Source organism: Morus notabilis, unplaced genomic scaffold, assembly GCF_000414095.1.
Source record: "Morus notabilis unplaced genomic scaffold, ASM41409v2 Scaffold176, whole genome shotgun sequence".
Lineage (NCBI taxonomy): Eukaryota > Viridiplantae > Streptophyta > Magnoliopsida > Rosales > Moraceae > Morus > Morus notabilis.
In genome coordinates, this window is record NW_010368054.1 from 138,830 (window position 1) to 154,579 (window position 15,750).

A 15,750-nucleotide genomic window follows, 5' to 3' on the forward strand; every position below is an offset into this window, starting at 1 on the left:
GCTCACTTTTCAGAAAAGTGAAAATAGAGAGGATACCAATTTCAAATTAACATTTTTTTTTTTTTTTCAATTTAGTACCCCTAGTATTATTGAAATCTCATTATAATATCCTATTATTTAAAAAAAAATCCTTAACCCATTTTTTTTGAGATATGAATTGTCATTTATGCCCTTTTAAGTTAAAAATGTCATAAAATAGAAAATAACATAATCTTGAGAAAAAAATAATCTTAAGAACTCGGAATTTTTTGTTTAAAAAAAGTGAAAATATGATTTCTGTATTCAATGTCTTTATTATTATTATTATTTAAATTTAGTACCCTGGTGTTCGTAAATTCTCTCTCATGTATTATATTATTTAAAAAAGAAATCATTAAGGCAGCTTGAGCTTGTTTTTCGATACTTGAATTTTCTTTTATGCACTTTTGTTTTTTAATGGCAAACTGTTTTATGCACTTTCAATCCAAAAATTTAATAAAAAGAAAAATAACATATTAAAAAAAAAACTAAAAGTTAATCGAAACCTTTATATGTAAAAAATAATAGACTCTAGGTACCGGATGAAATTTTCTTACATAATAAAACTCTAGTATTGGTATAATAAATGTTTTCCCTCTCCGCGGCAATAATATTCAAGAACATGAATACCAGCAACACAAAAAAAATAGAGAAAAAATATTGGTAAATAGAAATTAATCATGATGATGTAAATTTATAGTAAGAACAGGCTTATCTGATTAGGAAGAATAGAAAACAAAACATATATGTGAAGGCGTACCTAGTGATCCTCATCAGATTCGAAACCAATAAGACAGTGTGGAACATGAGCAATCTTTGGCCAATCCTCACCAATGTCACGTTTGCATCTCTCCTCCAATGCATCGCAACCTCCAATTTCCAAGCGTGTTAGGGACGTGAGCCGCTCCATCCCATCAGGCAGAGAAGACAAATTCGGACAATCAACAATCGCAAGCGTCTCAAGTGTTGTGAGGTTCGGCAGCCACTTTGGCAATGCGGCTAATTTGCAACAATCTTGAACAACCATAAGTTGTAGAGTGTCGGCAGCGCATTGTAGCCACTGGGGTAAAGCTGTCGTCTGTGGCAATTTATAAATCATCAATGTTTGAAGACTCAACTGGTTGTTGATTACTTCATCGCGTCCACTCGCCAACTCAAGTTGTTCACATTCATCTACAACCAGAGTGCGTAATGTGGTACAACATCTCATATCTTGCGGCAAAGATCTCAAGTTTCTACATTCAGTAATAAACAAAAATTGAAGAGATCTCAAGCATCCAATTCCATTCTCAGAAAAGTAGGTTTCTTTTGTGGTTATGTAGAGAGTTCTGAGACTGACCAAGTTTCTTATATCTCTTGGTAACTCCTCAAGCTCTGAACACCCATGAAGGTACAGAGTTTGCAAACTTTGCAGCTTGCAAATTGAATTGGGCTGTTTTTTGATCTTTCTGTTTCCACTTAAGTTCAGATATCTCAAATGCTTGAGAGTACCAATTGAACTTGGCAGCACCTCAAAAGAAAAATTACTTAAAAAAAAGAGGCGCAAGTATTTGAGTCTTGAGATGCATGTGGAAAGGAAGGACTCCTCGATATTAGGCTCTTCACCCTTTTTATTTACAAAAAAAATACTCCGCACTTTTTGTAACTTCTGCAAGATCATTACGATGCTTTGATCATGGCCATCCATCAAGAATATCCTCAAATGCCGCACTCTCTCATTTGGGGCAGTTTTAGTGTTGGAACTTATTTCGGCAAACTCATGTCGGATGATTGAAGTTGCAAGATCATGAACTAAATCGTGCATTTCAAAATCCTGAATTAAATTGAACTGTTGCTCGGCATCGTCAAGATATTGAAAGAAAGATCTGCCGCAAAGCTCTTTGAAATGCAGTTTCCCAATACTTTCCAACTCCATTTTTTCATTACGTGACTGAATGATGCCCAATGCCATCCATATCCTGGTCATGTCCAAGTTACCCGATTGAATGTTCTTTGGAATAAGAGAACAATAAGCAAAGCATTGCTTTAAGGACGGAGACATTGTACTGTAGCTTAATTTCAGTGCAGCTAAAATAGGATCATTTTGCTCTCGTCTCAACTCCCATATCTCGCTATCCCTCACATAAATCCATTCAGCTTCATCAGTTTTTGAGCAAAGCACGCTCCCCAAAGTCTTCAATGCCAAAGGAAGCCCTCCACACTTTTGTACAATTTGCTTGCCAATATCTCTTAGTTTTGGAAATCGTGCAGCCTCTTGTTCATCTACAAATGCATATTTGAAAAATAAAGACAGAGAATCCTCCTCAGAGAGACATTCCAAATGATGTGTCCGAGTTGTGCCCATGATTGATGCTACTTGAGTATTGCGTGTTGTGACTATGACTTTGCTCCCCATAGCGCAAACTGCCGACAGCAAATCTCTCACCTCGTTCCACTTACCGCGATCTTCATTCCATACGTCATCCAGTACAAGCAAAACCTTTTTGTCCTTTAAAATGCTTCGCAAGAACAATTGCAACTGATCTACAGACAAATTACTAACATCTCCTGCTTGCTTCAACGATTGATGTACAGTATTAGTTGCACTGATAGAAGATATGAGAATTTCTCTTGTCACTTCGGTAACATTAAAATCTTGTTGCACACAAACCCACAGTTTTGCATCAAACTCGTTAGCAACTCTGCCATCATTGTACACTAACTTGGCAAGCGCAGTCTTTCCTAGACCCCCAACTCCTATTATCGGTATAACAGAGATACTATTATTGTTGTCTTTTTGCATCAATAACTTCACAATCTTATCTTTGTCACTTTCTCTACCAATAACTTCCGAAGGCCTAACAAAGGAAGATGTCATCTCCCTCCGCACTTGCCTTGCATCCTGATGATGTTCTTTTAGATGGAAATTACTCCTATCTTTAGCAACATTATCTAACTTTTGCCTTATCGCCATTATTTGGTTAGCAATGCTAAAGCTGAACGCAAGTGGATTGGAGTGCGAGAAGAAACGACGTACCTTTCTACCAATGCTTCCATGTGTCTTCACCACTTCTCTTCTGAGCAGTTCACACTCATATTCATCCAGCACGTCCCAAGCATCAAGGAAGACATTTTTAAGCCGCCTCAACCAGACTTCTATTTCTTTGTTTTCTTGCTGCTGCTCCTCGGCATCTAAGAGCACAGTTTCGAGAGTGGACATGGTCTCCTCAAGCTGCTTTAGGTCGTCTTTCATGCCCCATGCCAAGCTAATCTTTTCGTCGGCAAAACTAGCTACCCTCTTCAAAACTTCCACAGCTATGCCATAAACGATCTCCATGGTTATCTTTGAGAAATTGTCTGAAGCTTTACGAGAATTGGGAATGATATGAGAATAGGATACACACTTTTCCACAACTATCAATAAGGCAACAATACACGTACATTAAGTTGCATCTTCCTAACATATTGCACAACGTTGAAGACAAGTATCGACTTCTTTTTCTTTAATTCAATGTTCTTGCTGAAAAGTTTTGAGATGTTTGTTAAAGAAGAAAAGTCATTCTTTATTCTCCAGTTTGCCTTTTATGTAGTCTTTATTCTCTGGTTGTCTCGCTACAAACTTGCAGCAATATGACAACCAGAAGTAATATGTGTTCCTTCCTTAATTGCCTATATATTCTTTTTGCTTTAGTTTTTCACTCGTGCAAGCCAGTGAGGTACAATTAATTGTCTGACAGATCTTTACATTTCTTCATACTGTAACTTTATAGTTTTCCTATTTTTCTTGAACCGAACAGGATCACTATAGGAAAAAGGTGCAGCGAGAATTAAACATGGTCATAAAAAGATTTCACGATCATTTTGAAAATCGTTGTAAAATTGCGAGTTAAGAAACGTCATGAGAATTTATGACGTTTTCAACTGTTGTAAAAAAGGCATGAATAGCCCGCTGCGAGAGATTTGATGACTAACTTCTTTAAAATGGCCGGGAAAAAAGTCGCTCTAACGACAATAAAATATGAGATTTCGTTAAATCTTCTGTAAAACAACTCTTTTTTTGTGCCACAATCTACCGTCACATTTTCATTTACAATATCTATCTTTAAAATACTTTTTTTTTCTCACTTTTTTTAATTAGTATAATTCTTTTTAAATATCTCCATATTCAAATTTTTTTTTTTTGTCAAAAATCCCTATATAACTTTAATTCGTATTCGATTTGATTTAAATTTTTTTTTTCTATGGCTCTAATTAATAGACTTAACTTCTAAAGAGGTTATGTGTTTTGACGGAAAATCAAACTTACAAAGTTATTCCACACATGTATAGTACGTGGCTCAACTAGTTAACTATTAAAAGTGTCAAGTGCTCTTTCTCAAAGGATGCTACGTGGCAGCCCCTTGCTTTTTTTTTTTTCATTTTTTCCCGTCTCACCTTTTGTCCGTTTTTTTAAATGTTTTGTTTTTCTTTTAATTTGTGAATATTTTCCTAGTTTAATTTTTCTTGTTTTGACGTGACATTAAACTTATAAGTTGTTCGTTACGTACATAACACGTGCATCAACTATGCATGTATAGATTTACAAAACATGCCTTTGATTTTTAATGTCATCAACATATTATATACATATATATATCTTCAAATTACGTTTAATGTACAAATCCTTACATTTTATCTGTCAATATTTGACTTTGGCCTAAAAAGTAACTAAAATACACTAAAAAAAAAAAAAAAAAAAACAAAGATACTATAAAACCTCTAGAAATGATGCAGTTTGGGCTATAAAAAAAGACCTTCTCTGGTACACCAACATACCGGCATGCCAAGTTTTCTATCTATCGGATTTGCATAAATCACGTAAAAGTTAAAAAGTATGCAGATTTAACAGTTAAAAAAACTTGGCCTACCGGTACACCAGACATACCAGAAAATCTAAAAAAAAAAAAAACTCTTTTTAAAGGTTCTTTATATGTCTTTAAGAGAAATTCTCTAGTACGCCTGACTTACTTGTAGGTCAAATTTTTCTAATCGTTAAATCTGTGTATTTTTTAATTTTTATGTGATTTTATGCAGATTTTACATACATAAAACCCGACTTCCCGGTCGGTTGACGCACCGAAGAATGTCTTTTTTTTTAGCCCGAACTGCTTTATCCATTTACGTAAGTTATATTGGTGGTCCATATAAAGTGCAACGCCTAAAAACTGGGCATTGATTCATGTACTACAAATTAAATGAGAGCATGACATTTATTTAACTCAAGTTATATACAATCAGAACAGAACAGGAAATTATAAATAAGATTCCTTGATTAGCGGAACCACGAGTTGACTCCATTACAGTTACTTAAAATGAAACCACACGTACTTCAACCAAATTACTTATTTATTTAAAAGCAGAAATGGATATCTCCACCAACCTAATTATTGTTCTACGCATACCCAACCAAACCACATGTACTTCAATAGTACTTTTTTGGTTTCTTAATCCATTTCTCTACCTTGGCATAAGCTCAAATCCGCCAACATGATCATGAATAAAACTCTTGTGAGTCTCACTGAGAATGCTCGTCTTCTTCTGGGACTCAACATCATCGGTGCCTTTCTCCGCTTTGTCGGCTTTCGAATCAAGTGAAAAACACTCGTCATTTTCCCCATAAATCTTCACCAAACGCAAATAAAAGTAGACGCCGAACACGGCGACTCCGATAACGAAATAACTGAAGAGAAGGTTGGCAAGAGACTTGGCGCGGTGAAGCGAGGCTTCTCCGTCGCAACGGACCACATAGTGAGCTTCTTCGTAGTTCATCCAACATCCCTTGGCGACAAAAGCGGGAGTCCACAACATAACACCTATCACAATAAACCGAACCCCTTGAAAAAATATACTTAAAGACCGAACAAAACCAACCATAAGACTATTGGGAAATCCGATTCCCAATAGGGTTGTGATCAAGGATACGAGAATGATGAGCTGAAGAAGCATGTGGAACTGTCCCTCGGGGCCCGAATGGTCGGTCGAGTGGAGGTGGAAGAGGAGCAACTCCTGGGAAAAGGCCACGGCGCCGAGGAATAAGGACAGGCCGTGCCGCGCCTGCTTCACACCGCGCGAGGCAGGCAAGGCGACGCGGTCGATGATTAGGGAGAGAAGGGCGTAGGTGAAGAATGTCATGGAAATCGAGGCGTGCTCGAAGTTGTGGAGATGGTTGTAGGGGATGGAGCCGTCGGGGGCGAAGGGATGGTGCCGTTTTGGGCCGACGAAGAGCTCCATGGCAATGGAGGCCAAGCAGCCAGCCATGATTAGGAAGAGCTCGAGATGCCTGAGCTTGAAGGTTGGGAACCATGTTAGGGATGTGTAGGAAGTTGGGTGAAGGGCATGGAGCTTAATGTTGTTGAGAAGATGCCATAAACCAATGAGCATAAACCCTATGCCAGGTAGTACATGCCCTACGAGAGAACCCATAAATTCCTAAGGTTTTGGGACGCTAGCTAGAGAGATAGAAAGATGGGATACGAATGATCTACTTATGTTAAAGTGATACGTATATATATAATGGTCTAGTCTTCTCGATCGGCTTATAGGCTACATGCAACCTCAATAATTACATGAAAAACTTTTTTTATGTTAGAAAAAAATACTGTAACAAAAAAATTTAATTTAATTTTTTTATAAGATTTTACAGAAATTAAAAGATATTGGACCTAACTCAACCTAACAAAACTGGCTTGTTAGGGGAGGATTGCCCTTACCTTATTAAGTGGATTATGACAATATCTCCAGCCAATGTGAGATTCTAATATGCCCCCCTCACGCATAGCGTGGACTACGCCAAACCGCTGCGAATAAGTCGATATTGTGGGACCCAACATTACAAAACTGTGCCTTATTTGATACCATTTTACAGAAATAAAAGGATATTGGGCCGAACTCAATCTAACAAAATCGGCTTGGTAAAGGAGGATTGCCCTTATCTTATTAAGTGGATCATGTCAATATCTCTAGCTAATATGAGATTCTAATATAAGAACAAACACTATAACGAAAAAGTTTGAGTTGTGAAGAGAACGAGACTTTTTAACATATTGGTATCTATTAACATTACTCAATCATACACCTTTAAAATAATGGTATCTGTTAACAGTACTCAATCATACATCGGGTCCTACCTAATCGGGATATATATTTCTATTATAATAATTAATAGTATTAATGTTCTATTAATGCTCGCTCACAATTATTGACGTCGACGTGAGTGAGCTGCGCGCCATGCTAACAATTAATATGAGCTGCAACAAATTATGGAATCATATGCGCCAGTCCCATGCTTCCATGCCCGAGGAGCAGAAGCTCCAAAGTTGCGTCTAATATTACATATGTAGACAAGTACGTTGAATCTCTTTTGAGTAAAAAAAAAAAAAAAAGAATTTAGTTTCCCTTAGAAAACTATTTAAAGAGTATAGTTGAGGAATTATTTAAGTGGGGCACAGATTAAAAAAAAGTTTATTTTAAGAAGAACAAATTAGCAAAAAAATATTTATGCAGTATCAACTAAACATGCCCTTAATGTCGAAATGTACTAAGACTAAAGTGATATTATTAAAAATAAAAATAAAAACCATAGGTATAAATTGTAATTATAAGAAAATATAAATATGGATATACTTAAAAGTTAAATTTCAAAGATTAATAACAGAAACATTTAAAAAAAAATCTACATAAGAACTCTAATTAAAAATATTAGTGGGAGAAAAGTAAACGAGTAATAGTAAGGGAAAAAGTTCCGAACAAATTGATGAAGCCGAAAATAAAATATAGTATCAGTTAATTTGACTATCTATCATTTGTAAGAGGTGATTATTAGTTTTTATCATTTTATTTCATTTCCTTGATTCATTTATTTTCAACTGGTATAAAGTCTGTATTACCTTTCATTTATATATATCTAAATTCTAAGCCCTTCACTTAATCATCAATTAACTTGAGCTAATCAATAGTTAATTTTAGTTAATCAGTAATTAATCATATCTGGTTGTTGATTAACTGATTAACTCCAATTGATCAATAATTAATCATATCTGATTGTACTGGACTCTTTTTATTCATTAAAAGTGAACGTTTCAAACTTTTACATAGAAATCGTAAGTTCAATGAAGCTACCACAAAAAGTGGCATTTTCCTATTAGGTAAACATAAAATATAATATATATTTCTAACAATTTGCAATTTTCATAGCATTCATATATTGTTGGCTTACGACTATTCACTAGTGCTGCATTTTTTTTTATATATTTTTTTAACAACGTTATGGTGCTACAATTGATTGCTAAAGCAATAATTACATGACAAACATTAAAAATGAATTGGAGGGGTAATATTTTAGGAAAGAAAAGAAAAACGAGGGGAATAAAACAATTAATCTATTTAAAAAAAAATAAAGGTCGACAATTTGTCATTATTCGATGCTGAAAATTACTTTCTACATATCAAAATCAAGTGGAGTGCTCATATGAAACAGAGGATAATTAAATCATGTTTTGAAGATGGTGAGATTATCGCATATGAAAAGACCACAGCCGCAATGACAAGGGCCGTACACTATTTTAGCATTGCAAGCTAGTGATGCGCATCGGCCCGTTGTTCTTCCTTCCTCCATTGGTCGGTAACTGAGAGTAATCGCCTTGTCATGTCTTCTTTTGTTTTTTTGTTTTTTTAGAAAATTGTTGCGATAGGAATTGTCATAATTTCTATCGTCAGGTTATAAACTGTGACTTTAACTATTGGATTCTGTTGATTAAGATTTCAAAGGTCTAATTTGTGAGTATCAATATTGAAAATTTACAATATGTGACACATAACTGTTATAAACACAGATCAGACTATTGACAACTTAATAAAATAAATACAAGTACTTATATATAATTAAAAAGAGTAGGTAATCATACTCACGAAATTCTTTTTTGTTTCAATAAAACATTTCAAATGAGTAATTGTACCACATGAAAAAAATCTGATTAAATATACGTTCCAATTGTAATACAAAAATTTCTCTTCATATAATAATTTAAGCAAGTAAATTTAAGTAACAGTGACACAAATTGTCATTTATTTGTTATTGAGGGGTGGTTATTTTTATGGCCGGAAAAATAAACCCCCAGCAAAAGTAGGCTAACGGGAAAGAACAACCCGAATAGGCCAAGCACTTGGTCCGAATACACCGACAAGAAAGAACAACCCGAATAGGCCGAGTACTTGGTCCGAACAGGCCGAACAAGTCTACATGACCAAGCCTCGGGCCGAGCCATGACCAAGCCCTGATCGAGCCCAAGGCCGAGCACCCGACCAGGCCCTAGGCCAAGCCCTGACCAAGCCCCGGGCTGCGCACTTTGCTAGGCCTCCGGGATGAGCCCCAACCGAGCACCTGACCTAGCCCCGGGCTGAGCCTCGACAGAGCCCTGACCGAGCACCTAACCAAGCCCCAAGAGCCGGAGCCCATTGCACTACCGTTGTCAAGAATCCACTTGCAAGCTCTAGCGCAAGTGTTTTCAAGGTTGCCGTCGGGGCCTTCTCCGAGAATGCGCATGGCGAGGTAGTTTAGCACCATGCACATCACCATGCTCGGACCCATCGATATGTAATCTCCACCGTCCATCTTCGTTTTGGTGACAATATGCTCATTAAACACAGTATTTAAAGTACCCGTGATGTACATGCAAAACCTACAATTAACTGTCACGTTCTGATTTAATCAGTGGACAATGAATTGAAAACGTGCATAAACAGAAAATAATGCACAAAAGAATGAAAGAACACCACAAATGATACCGCAGTTCGGTGCGCACACCTATATCTGCGGGGCCATACTCAAACAATGAACAATCCACTAAGTTCAAAGATTTACAATCACCAATTGGTCTTACACACTCAAAGAATCCCTCTTTGCCGTAATCGCCATTTTGAAGAATCCTCTTAATGGCTTTGTCTAGCGAGCGCCACTCGACTTTGAAAGCTTTCTCCTGAAAGCGATGCAAGCTTCTCCCGAAAGCTAAATCTTTCAATCACCAATTAGGCATCATAGAAGCACTATTTTTCTGCAGGTCGTATTCTCCCCAAAATCATACACGTTCATGACCCTCACTCTAGAAAATACTCACCCTGCAGAATACACAAATCAGCCACACATCTCTTTTTGTCACCCACTGCCACCGTCAGCCTCTACAATCAATTACATTCCCAAAACCTACTTTCCAACGACAGAGCCAATCAAATGACCAAAGTCAACCTCGTGAGATTATACATTCCTAAAATGCCTGCCTTCTTCTATGGAAAGAATCATCCCAATACTGATGTCAACCATCCAAATCGGGAGCAAAATGCAGAGATAAAATCTCCACAACTGTACACAAACGCCAAAAACCATTTGCACCAGTTTTTGAATTTTTACAACCTTTTGCCAAACAATTGCCAACTAACAAAAATCCTAACAAACTCGTTTACGTACGTGATAATAATGAATTATCTAAGAAAATAATTAATAATAATTAGTTTATTTAAGGCATTTATAATAATAAGATGTTGATTAAAACAAGGTAATAGTGGAGGAGCGTAGAACATAACGCGGGCACATACAACAGGCCAATGACCAGAATTTAATCGACCTTTTCATGGCGGCATCGGCTGCTTCGTATGTGATTTCTTCACCGTCTTCAACTTTCACTTGAGGAATTCTTTGCCTGAAATTATTCTCTCTCAGCATCTGCATTTACTCAAAAATTAATGTAATATTATTAACATATCCTATTAAAAAATTAAATTCCGTGGAGAGTAGTACATGTACTGTCAAAATTAAATTAATATTCTTAGCATCTGCATTTACTCAAAAATTTACGTAATATATGGGCTTCCAAGACAAGTGAGCGATGGAAGGTTATTCCGTGGAGAGTGGCTGCAGAGGTGCAGAGCCAGCTTAACCTCTAGGCAAGTTAAGCAATGGCTTAAGGCCCCATTTTTAGGAAGGCCCCAAAATTTTTCTTGAAAACTAACCCAACATTTTAGCCACTATTATAGTTTTAAAATTAATTCCATTGTTAGGAATGCCCTAAAATGTTTCTTAAAAATTGGTGTATATTTTAATCACTACAATATTTTATAAATTAAATTCCATTTTTCAGAAGGCTCCAAAATATTTTTCTAAATATTAGGCCTATATTTTAGTCACTATCATATTTTAAAAATTAAATTCGCTATTTATTGCTTTCATGTCCTTATTTTAGTGGAAAGTTCTTTTTTTTTTCTTTCTAAGTTTCTTTTTTAAAATCTGCCAGAGAGAAGTTTATCTTTAAATTAAGAAAAATAAACCGTAAGAACAAAGAAACTGAAGAGACCTTTAAAAAAAAAAAAGAAGAAATTGCCGCTCCCCCATTTTTTCTGACGCTCTATCTCTATCCATCAAAAAATAAAGAAAGCATATATGGTGCATTTAAAACTCATTCTAAAATGATTTAATTTTTTGTATGAGAATAGAAATAAAAAGTTTTCAATCTCAGACATAAATCATTTTTAAAAATATATTTAGTAGTTTTATCAAGAGATTATTTTCAGTATAAAAAAATCTATTAATGTCTCTCTCTCTGTCTACTCGAGAGAGGAGAAAACGGAAACAAATAATGAAAAATCAATAAAAGTCATTTTTCATTTTCCTTCCATTTTACACTAAACTAAAAAATCGTTTTCATTTCCGTTTTTGTCTTTAATTGTGCCAAATGCCGTTTCTCTCTTATTTTCATTTTTTCTTTCTCAAAAAAATGTGAAAAATAAAAATGAAAACAACTCCAAACACATCCACTCTTTCATCTCAATAAATTAACAATATTTTTTTGTTAATCATTGTAACATCATTTGTACATTCATTTGGTACTCATTTTGTTTAAGTGTAATATTTAATAAAACATAGGCTATTGGCATGTTACAGTAAATTTTCTTTAATGTTACCATGCATGTTATATCCAAAAGTTACAAATATACGGATTGTCTTATTGTACGACAGCCAGACTAAAAACTTTCCCATATATATATATAGTCCAACCATTATAAATGCAAGGCAGCTAAAAATTAAAGTATTCAATACATATTACAAATTATGAGATCACACTAATTGAACTCAACCTTCATTAGAAGATAAGTCAAACTCCAGTACAATTACATAAAATGAAATCACACGTACTTCAACCAAATTAATTTATTCAAAAGAAGCCTAGAATGGATATCTCCACCAGCTTAATTATTATTGTAGTACACAAACTTAAAGAGTAATTACTTCAACATTACTGTTTTGTCTTATCTCCACCAGCTTAATACGTTTTTTTTCTAGGCAAAATTAACGTTACTATTTGGTGTTTTTCAGGGCCACTAAGTTGAATTCATTCGTTTGTCGAAGGATTTAAATAAGGGAGAAAGAGGGAAATAGGTTAAGACTTGAGATGAATTAAAATTAATAGGCCAATAGTTTACATAAGTTAATAAATAGGCCAAATTACTGTTTTCGTCCATAACTTGTCTGGTTATGAATCATAACTTGACAAGTTATTGTCCATAACTTGTCTGGCTATGAACAATAACTTGACAAGTTTATCCATAATTTATCTAGTTATGAACCATAACTTGACAAATTATGGCCTATTAATTTCTATAACTAAACAGTAATTATACTTCAACATTACTTTTTAGTACATTGGCTCAAGTCACGATTGGAAGTTTTCATATAAATTTGATGAAAACTTAATGGTTAAAACTTTATTAATAAAGTATTTTTTTTCATATAATATCAAAGAATTATCTTTCTTTTTTTTTCCCCCTCTCATATTACGAAATACTTCTAATATGAATGTGACATTTTGATGGAAGAAGTATACAACAAAAAATAATGCATATTTTAACTAATCATGTCATATAATCATTTAGCAGCTATTTCTATTAGTTCATAATGTTCAATAAATTTAGCGTTTTCTCTGATACTTTTTAAAGTTGATGCACTACTTTGGCACAAACTACAAACTTTAGTTTATTTTCGACGTTCTTGACGCATCAAGTGGATATCTAAGGTACTACTAATAGAAGATAAGTCAATCTAAGGTACTACTAATAGAAGATAAGTCAAACGGGTCCAAAAATTTAAAGTATTCAATACATATATTACAAATTATGAGATCACACTAATTGAACTCAACCTTCATTAGAAGATAAGTCAAACTCCAGTACAATTAAATAAAATGAAATCACACGTACTTCAACCAAATTCATTTATCCAAAAGAAGCCTAGAATGGATATCTCCACCAGCTTAATTATTATTGTAGTACACAAACTTAAAGAGTAATTACTTCAACATTACTGTTTTGTCTCTTAATCCAATTCTCTACCTAGGCGCCAGCTCAAATCTGCGCACATGTACATGACCATCAATGAAACTCTTGTAACTCTCACTAAGCTCGTTTGTCTTCTGGAACTCAACATCATCAGTGTTTTTATCCTCTCTTTTGTCGGATTTCAAATCAAGTGAAAAATAGTCAACATTTTCCCCATAAATCCTAACCATACGCAAATAAAAGCAAGCCCCAAACACAGCAATTCCAATTACGAAAAAACTGAAAAGAAGGTTGGCAATAGACTTGGCCCGGTGAAGCGAGGCTTCTCCGTCGCAACGAACCACATAGTGACCTTCTTCATGGTTCATCCAACATCCCTTGGTGATCAAAGCAGGAGTCCACAGCATAAAACCTACTAAAATAAACCAAACCCCTTGAAAAAATATACTTAGAGACCGAACAAAACTGACCATAAAACTATTAGGAAATCCGAATCCTAATAAGGTTGTGATCAAGGATACGAAAATGATGAGCTGAAGAAGCATATGGTACTGCCCCTCGGCGCCCATGTGGTCGGTCGAGGTAAGACGGAAGAGGAGGAGCTCCTGGGCGAAGGCGACGGCTGCAAGGAATAAGGACAGGCTGTGTCGTGCCTTCTTGACACCGTGTGCGGCAGGCAAGGCGGCGCGGTCGATGATTAGGGAGAGCAGGGCGTATGTGAAGATTGTCAAGGCAATGACGGCGTGCTCGACGTTGTGGAGATGGTTGTTGGGGATTGTGCCGTCGGAGTCGAAGGGATGGTGCTTTTTGGGGCCGACGAAGAGCTCGATGACGATGAAGACAAAGCAGCCAGCGATGATGAGGACGAGCTCCAGATGCCTGAGCTTGGAGGTTGGGAACCATATCGGGGATGTGTAGGAAGTTGGGTGAAGAGTATGGAGCTTGATGTGGTTAAAGAGGTGCCATAGCCCAAGGAGAAGAAACCCTATACCCGGGAGTACATGCCCTATGAAAGAACCCATTAATCCCTATAGTTTCGGACGACTAGAGAGATAGAAAGATGATATATATATATATATATATATATAAAAATCTTAAATCTGACACCTATATATATATTAAAATCTTAAATCTGACACCTGACTAATATGACAAAGGTAACTTTTTCTGTATGTATGTGTAAAATCATTTCTGCCTTACGTAACATAAAGATTGCTTAAGTGTAACATTCATTGTTATATATGTTGGATTATAATATTTAAATATTACATTTTGAGTCTAATTTTCTCACGGGTTCGAGTTGAGAAATTGAGTTAAAAGTGAATTTATATGAGAAAAATCACTTAAAAAAAAGGTTTGAATTTTTGTTAAAAAAAATATTGTAATTAAAAGTTTGAGTTGTGATTCGAATTGTAAAAATAATGCAGGTTTAAACAAATTAAGTGTTACAAACACAAATGAACGATATTACATGACAATCAAAGAGAGATACATTTATTGAACTGGGTCAGACTTAAAGACAATTATATATATATATAGCTAAGTTACCCATTTAATATATATCTACATGATATGGATATCTATCCCTAATAATATATGTATGTATGCTTAATCAAGTGGAGCATTTTGCAAAGTATGAATATATTATTAGTAGTAAGTGGAGCAGTTAGCAAAGTAGTGGACTCTTATATTCTTCTTTCGTGTGCCCCTCCCACACATCAATGGCGCTAAACTCTGAAACAACGGTCCAGATATATGTAAACCACATATATAATATCATGAAAAATGAATACAAATTTCACGCTGCTACTTAGTATTGATAATAAGTTTGAAAACGTATCTAAAAATAATCCAGTGTAGTTCTTTTTTTTGAATTAATAAAGATCAAAATCAAATGAATGTTTATTTTGTTTGTGCCAAAGGAAAAGCTATTAATACCAACTTCTCAGCAAATATAATATATGATGATCAATATCAAGGTCCATAGAAATTCATATGACTCTTTTAAAAATTTGAATCTAGAAAAAGAATTACAATCTTTTCCTACTTATTTTTTTCTAAAGGGAAATTACCTTTAAACAAAAATTGAGAAATATACGAACCGATACAATACTAATAACCAATCAGAAGGACAGACGCATGCTTGAGACCTGAAAATGGGAGAAAATCTTGATACATTAATAACGCGCACACTTAAGGCTCTAATTAAAGAAACCTCTCCCATTCAGATAAACTTTTGAGCTCTGAAGAGACAGATCACCAACCCTCATAAAGAGAGGACATCAGAAACGCGACATAAAAAAATTCTAGCCGGACAAAGATGTCTACACAATCGGGAAGCATCCAAATGACCTTAAGCTGATCATGAAAAACTAGCACCAAATACCAAAATAA

At 35.1% G+C, this 15,750-nt stretch overlaps 3 protein-coding genes across 3 annotated transcripts; all 3 read right to left on the minus strand.

Annotated features, from left to right (window-relative positions):
* Positions 1-778: 778 nt before the first annotated feature.
* Positions 779-3,334, minus strand: LOC112094687 (disease resistance protein RGA2-like). The gene has a single exon (XM_024176237.1). The coding sequence runs from the start codon at positions 3,332-3,334 to the stop codon at positions 779-781; it is 2,556 nt and encodes an 851-aa protein (XP_024032005.1).
* Positions 3,335-5,493: 2,159 nt separating this feature from the next.
* Positions 5,494-6,459, minus strand: LOC21402048 (transmembrane protein 45A). The gene has a single exon (XM_010114340.1). It carries the CDS (start codon positions 6,457-6,459, stop codon positions 5,494-5,496), a length of 966 nt encoding a protein of 321 aa, XP_010112642.1.
* Positions 6,460-13,406: 6,947 nt separating this feature from the next.
* LOC21402050 (transmembrane protein 45B) lies at positions 13,407-14,378 on the minus strand. Its single transcript, XM_010114342.1, has one exon. It carries the CDS (start codon positions 14,376-14,378, stop codon positions 13,407-13,409), a length of 972 nt encoding a protein of 323 aa, XP_010112644.1.
* Positions 14,379-15,750: the final 1,372 nt, after the last annotated feature.

What these genes read in the sequence shown, in the direction of transcription:
- LOC21402050 (XM_010114342.1), bottom strand. Translation starts at nt 14,378, where the DNA reads ATGGGTTCTTTCATAGGGCATGTACTCCCGGGTATAGGGTTTCTTCTC.
- LOC112094687 (XM_024176237.1), bottom strand. Translation starts at nt 3,334, where the DNA reads ATGGAGATCGTTTATGGCATAGCTGTGGAAGTTTTGAAGAGGGTAGCT.
- LOC21402048 (XM_010114340.1), bottom strand. Translation starts at nt 6,459, where the DNA reads ATGGGTTCTCTCGTAGGGCATGTACTACCTGGCATAGGGTTTATGCTC.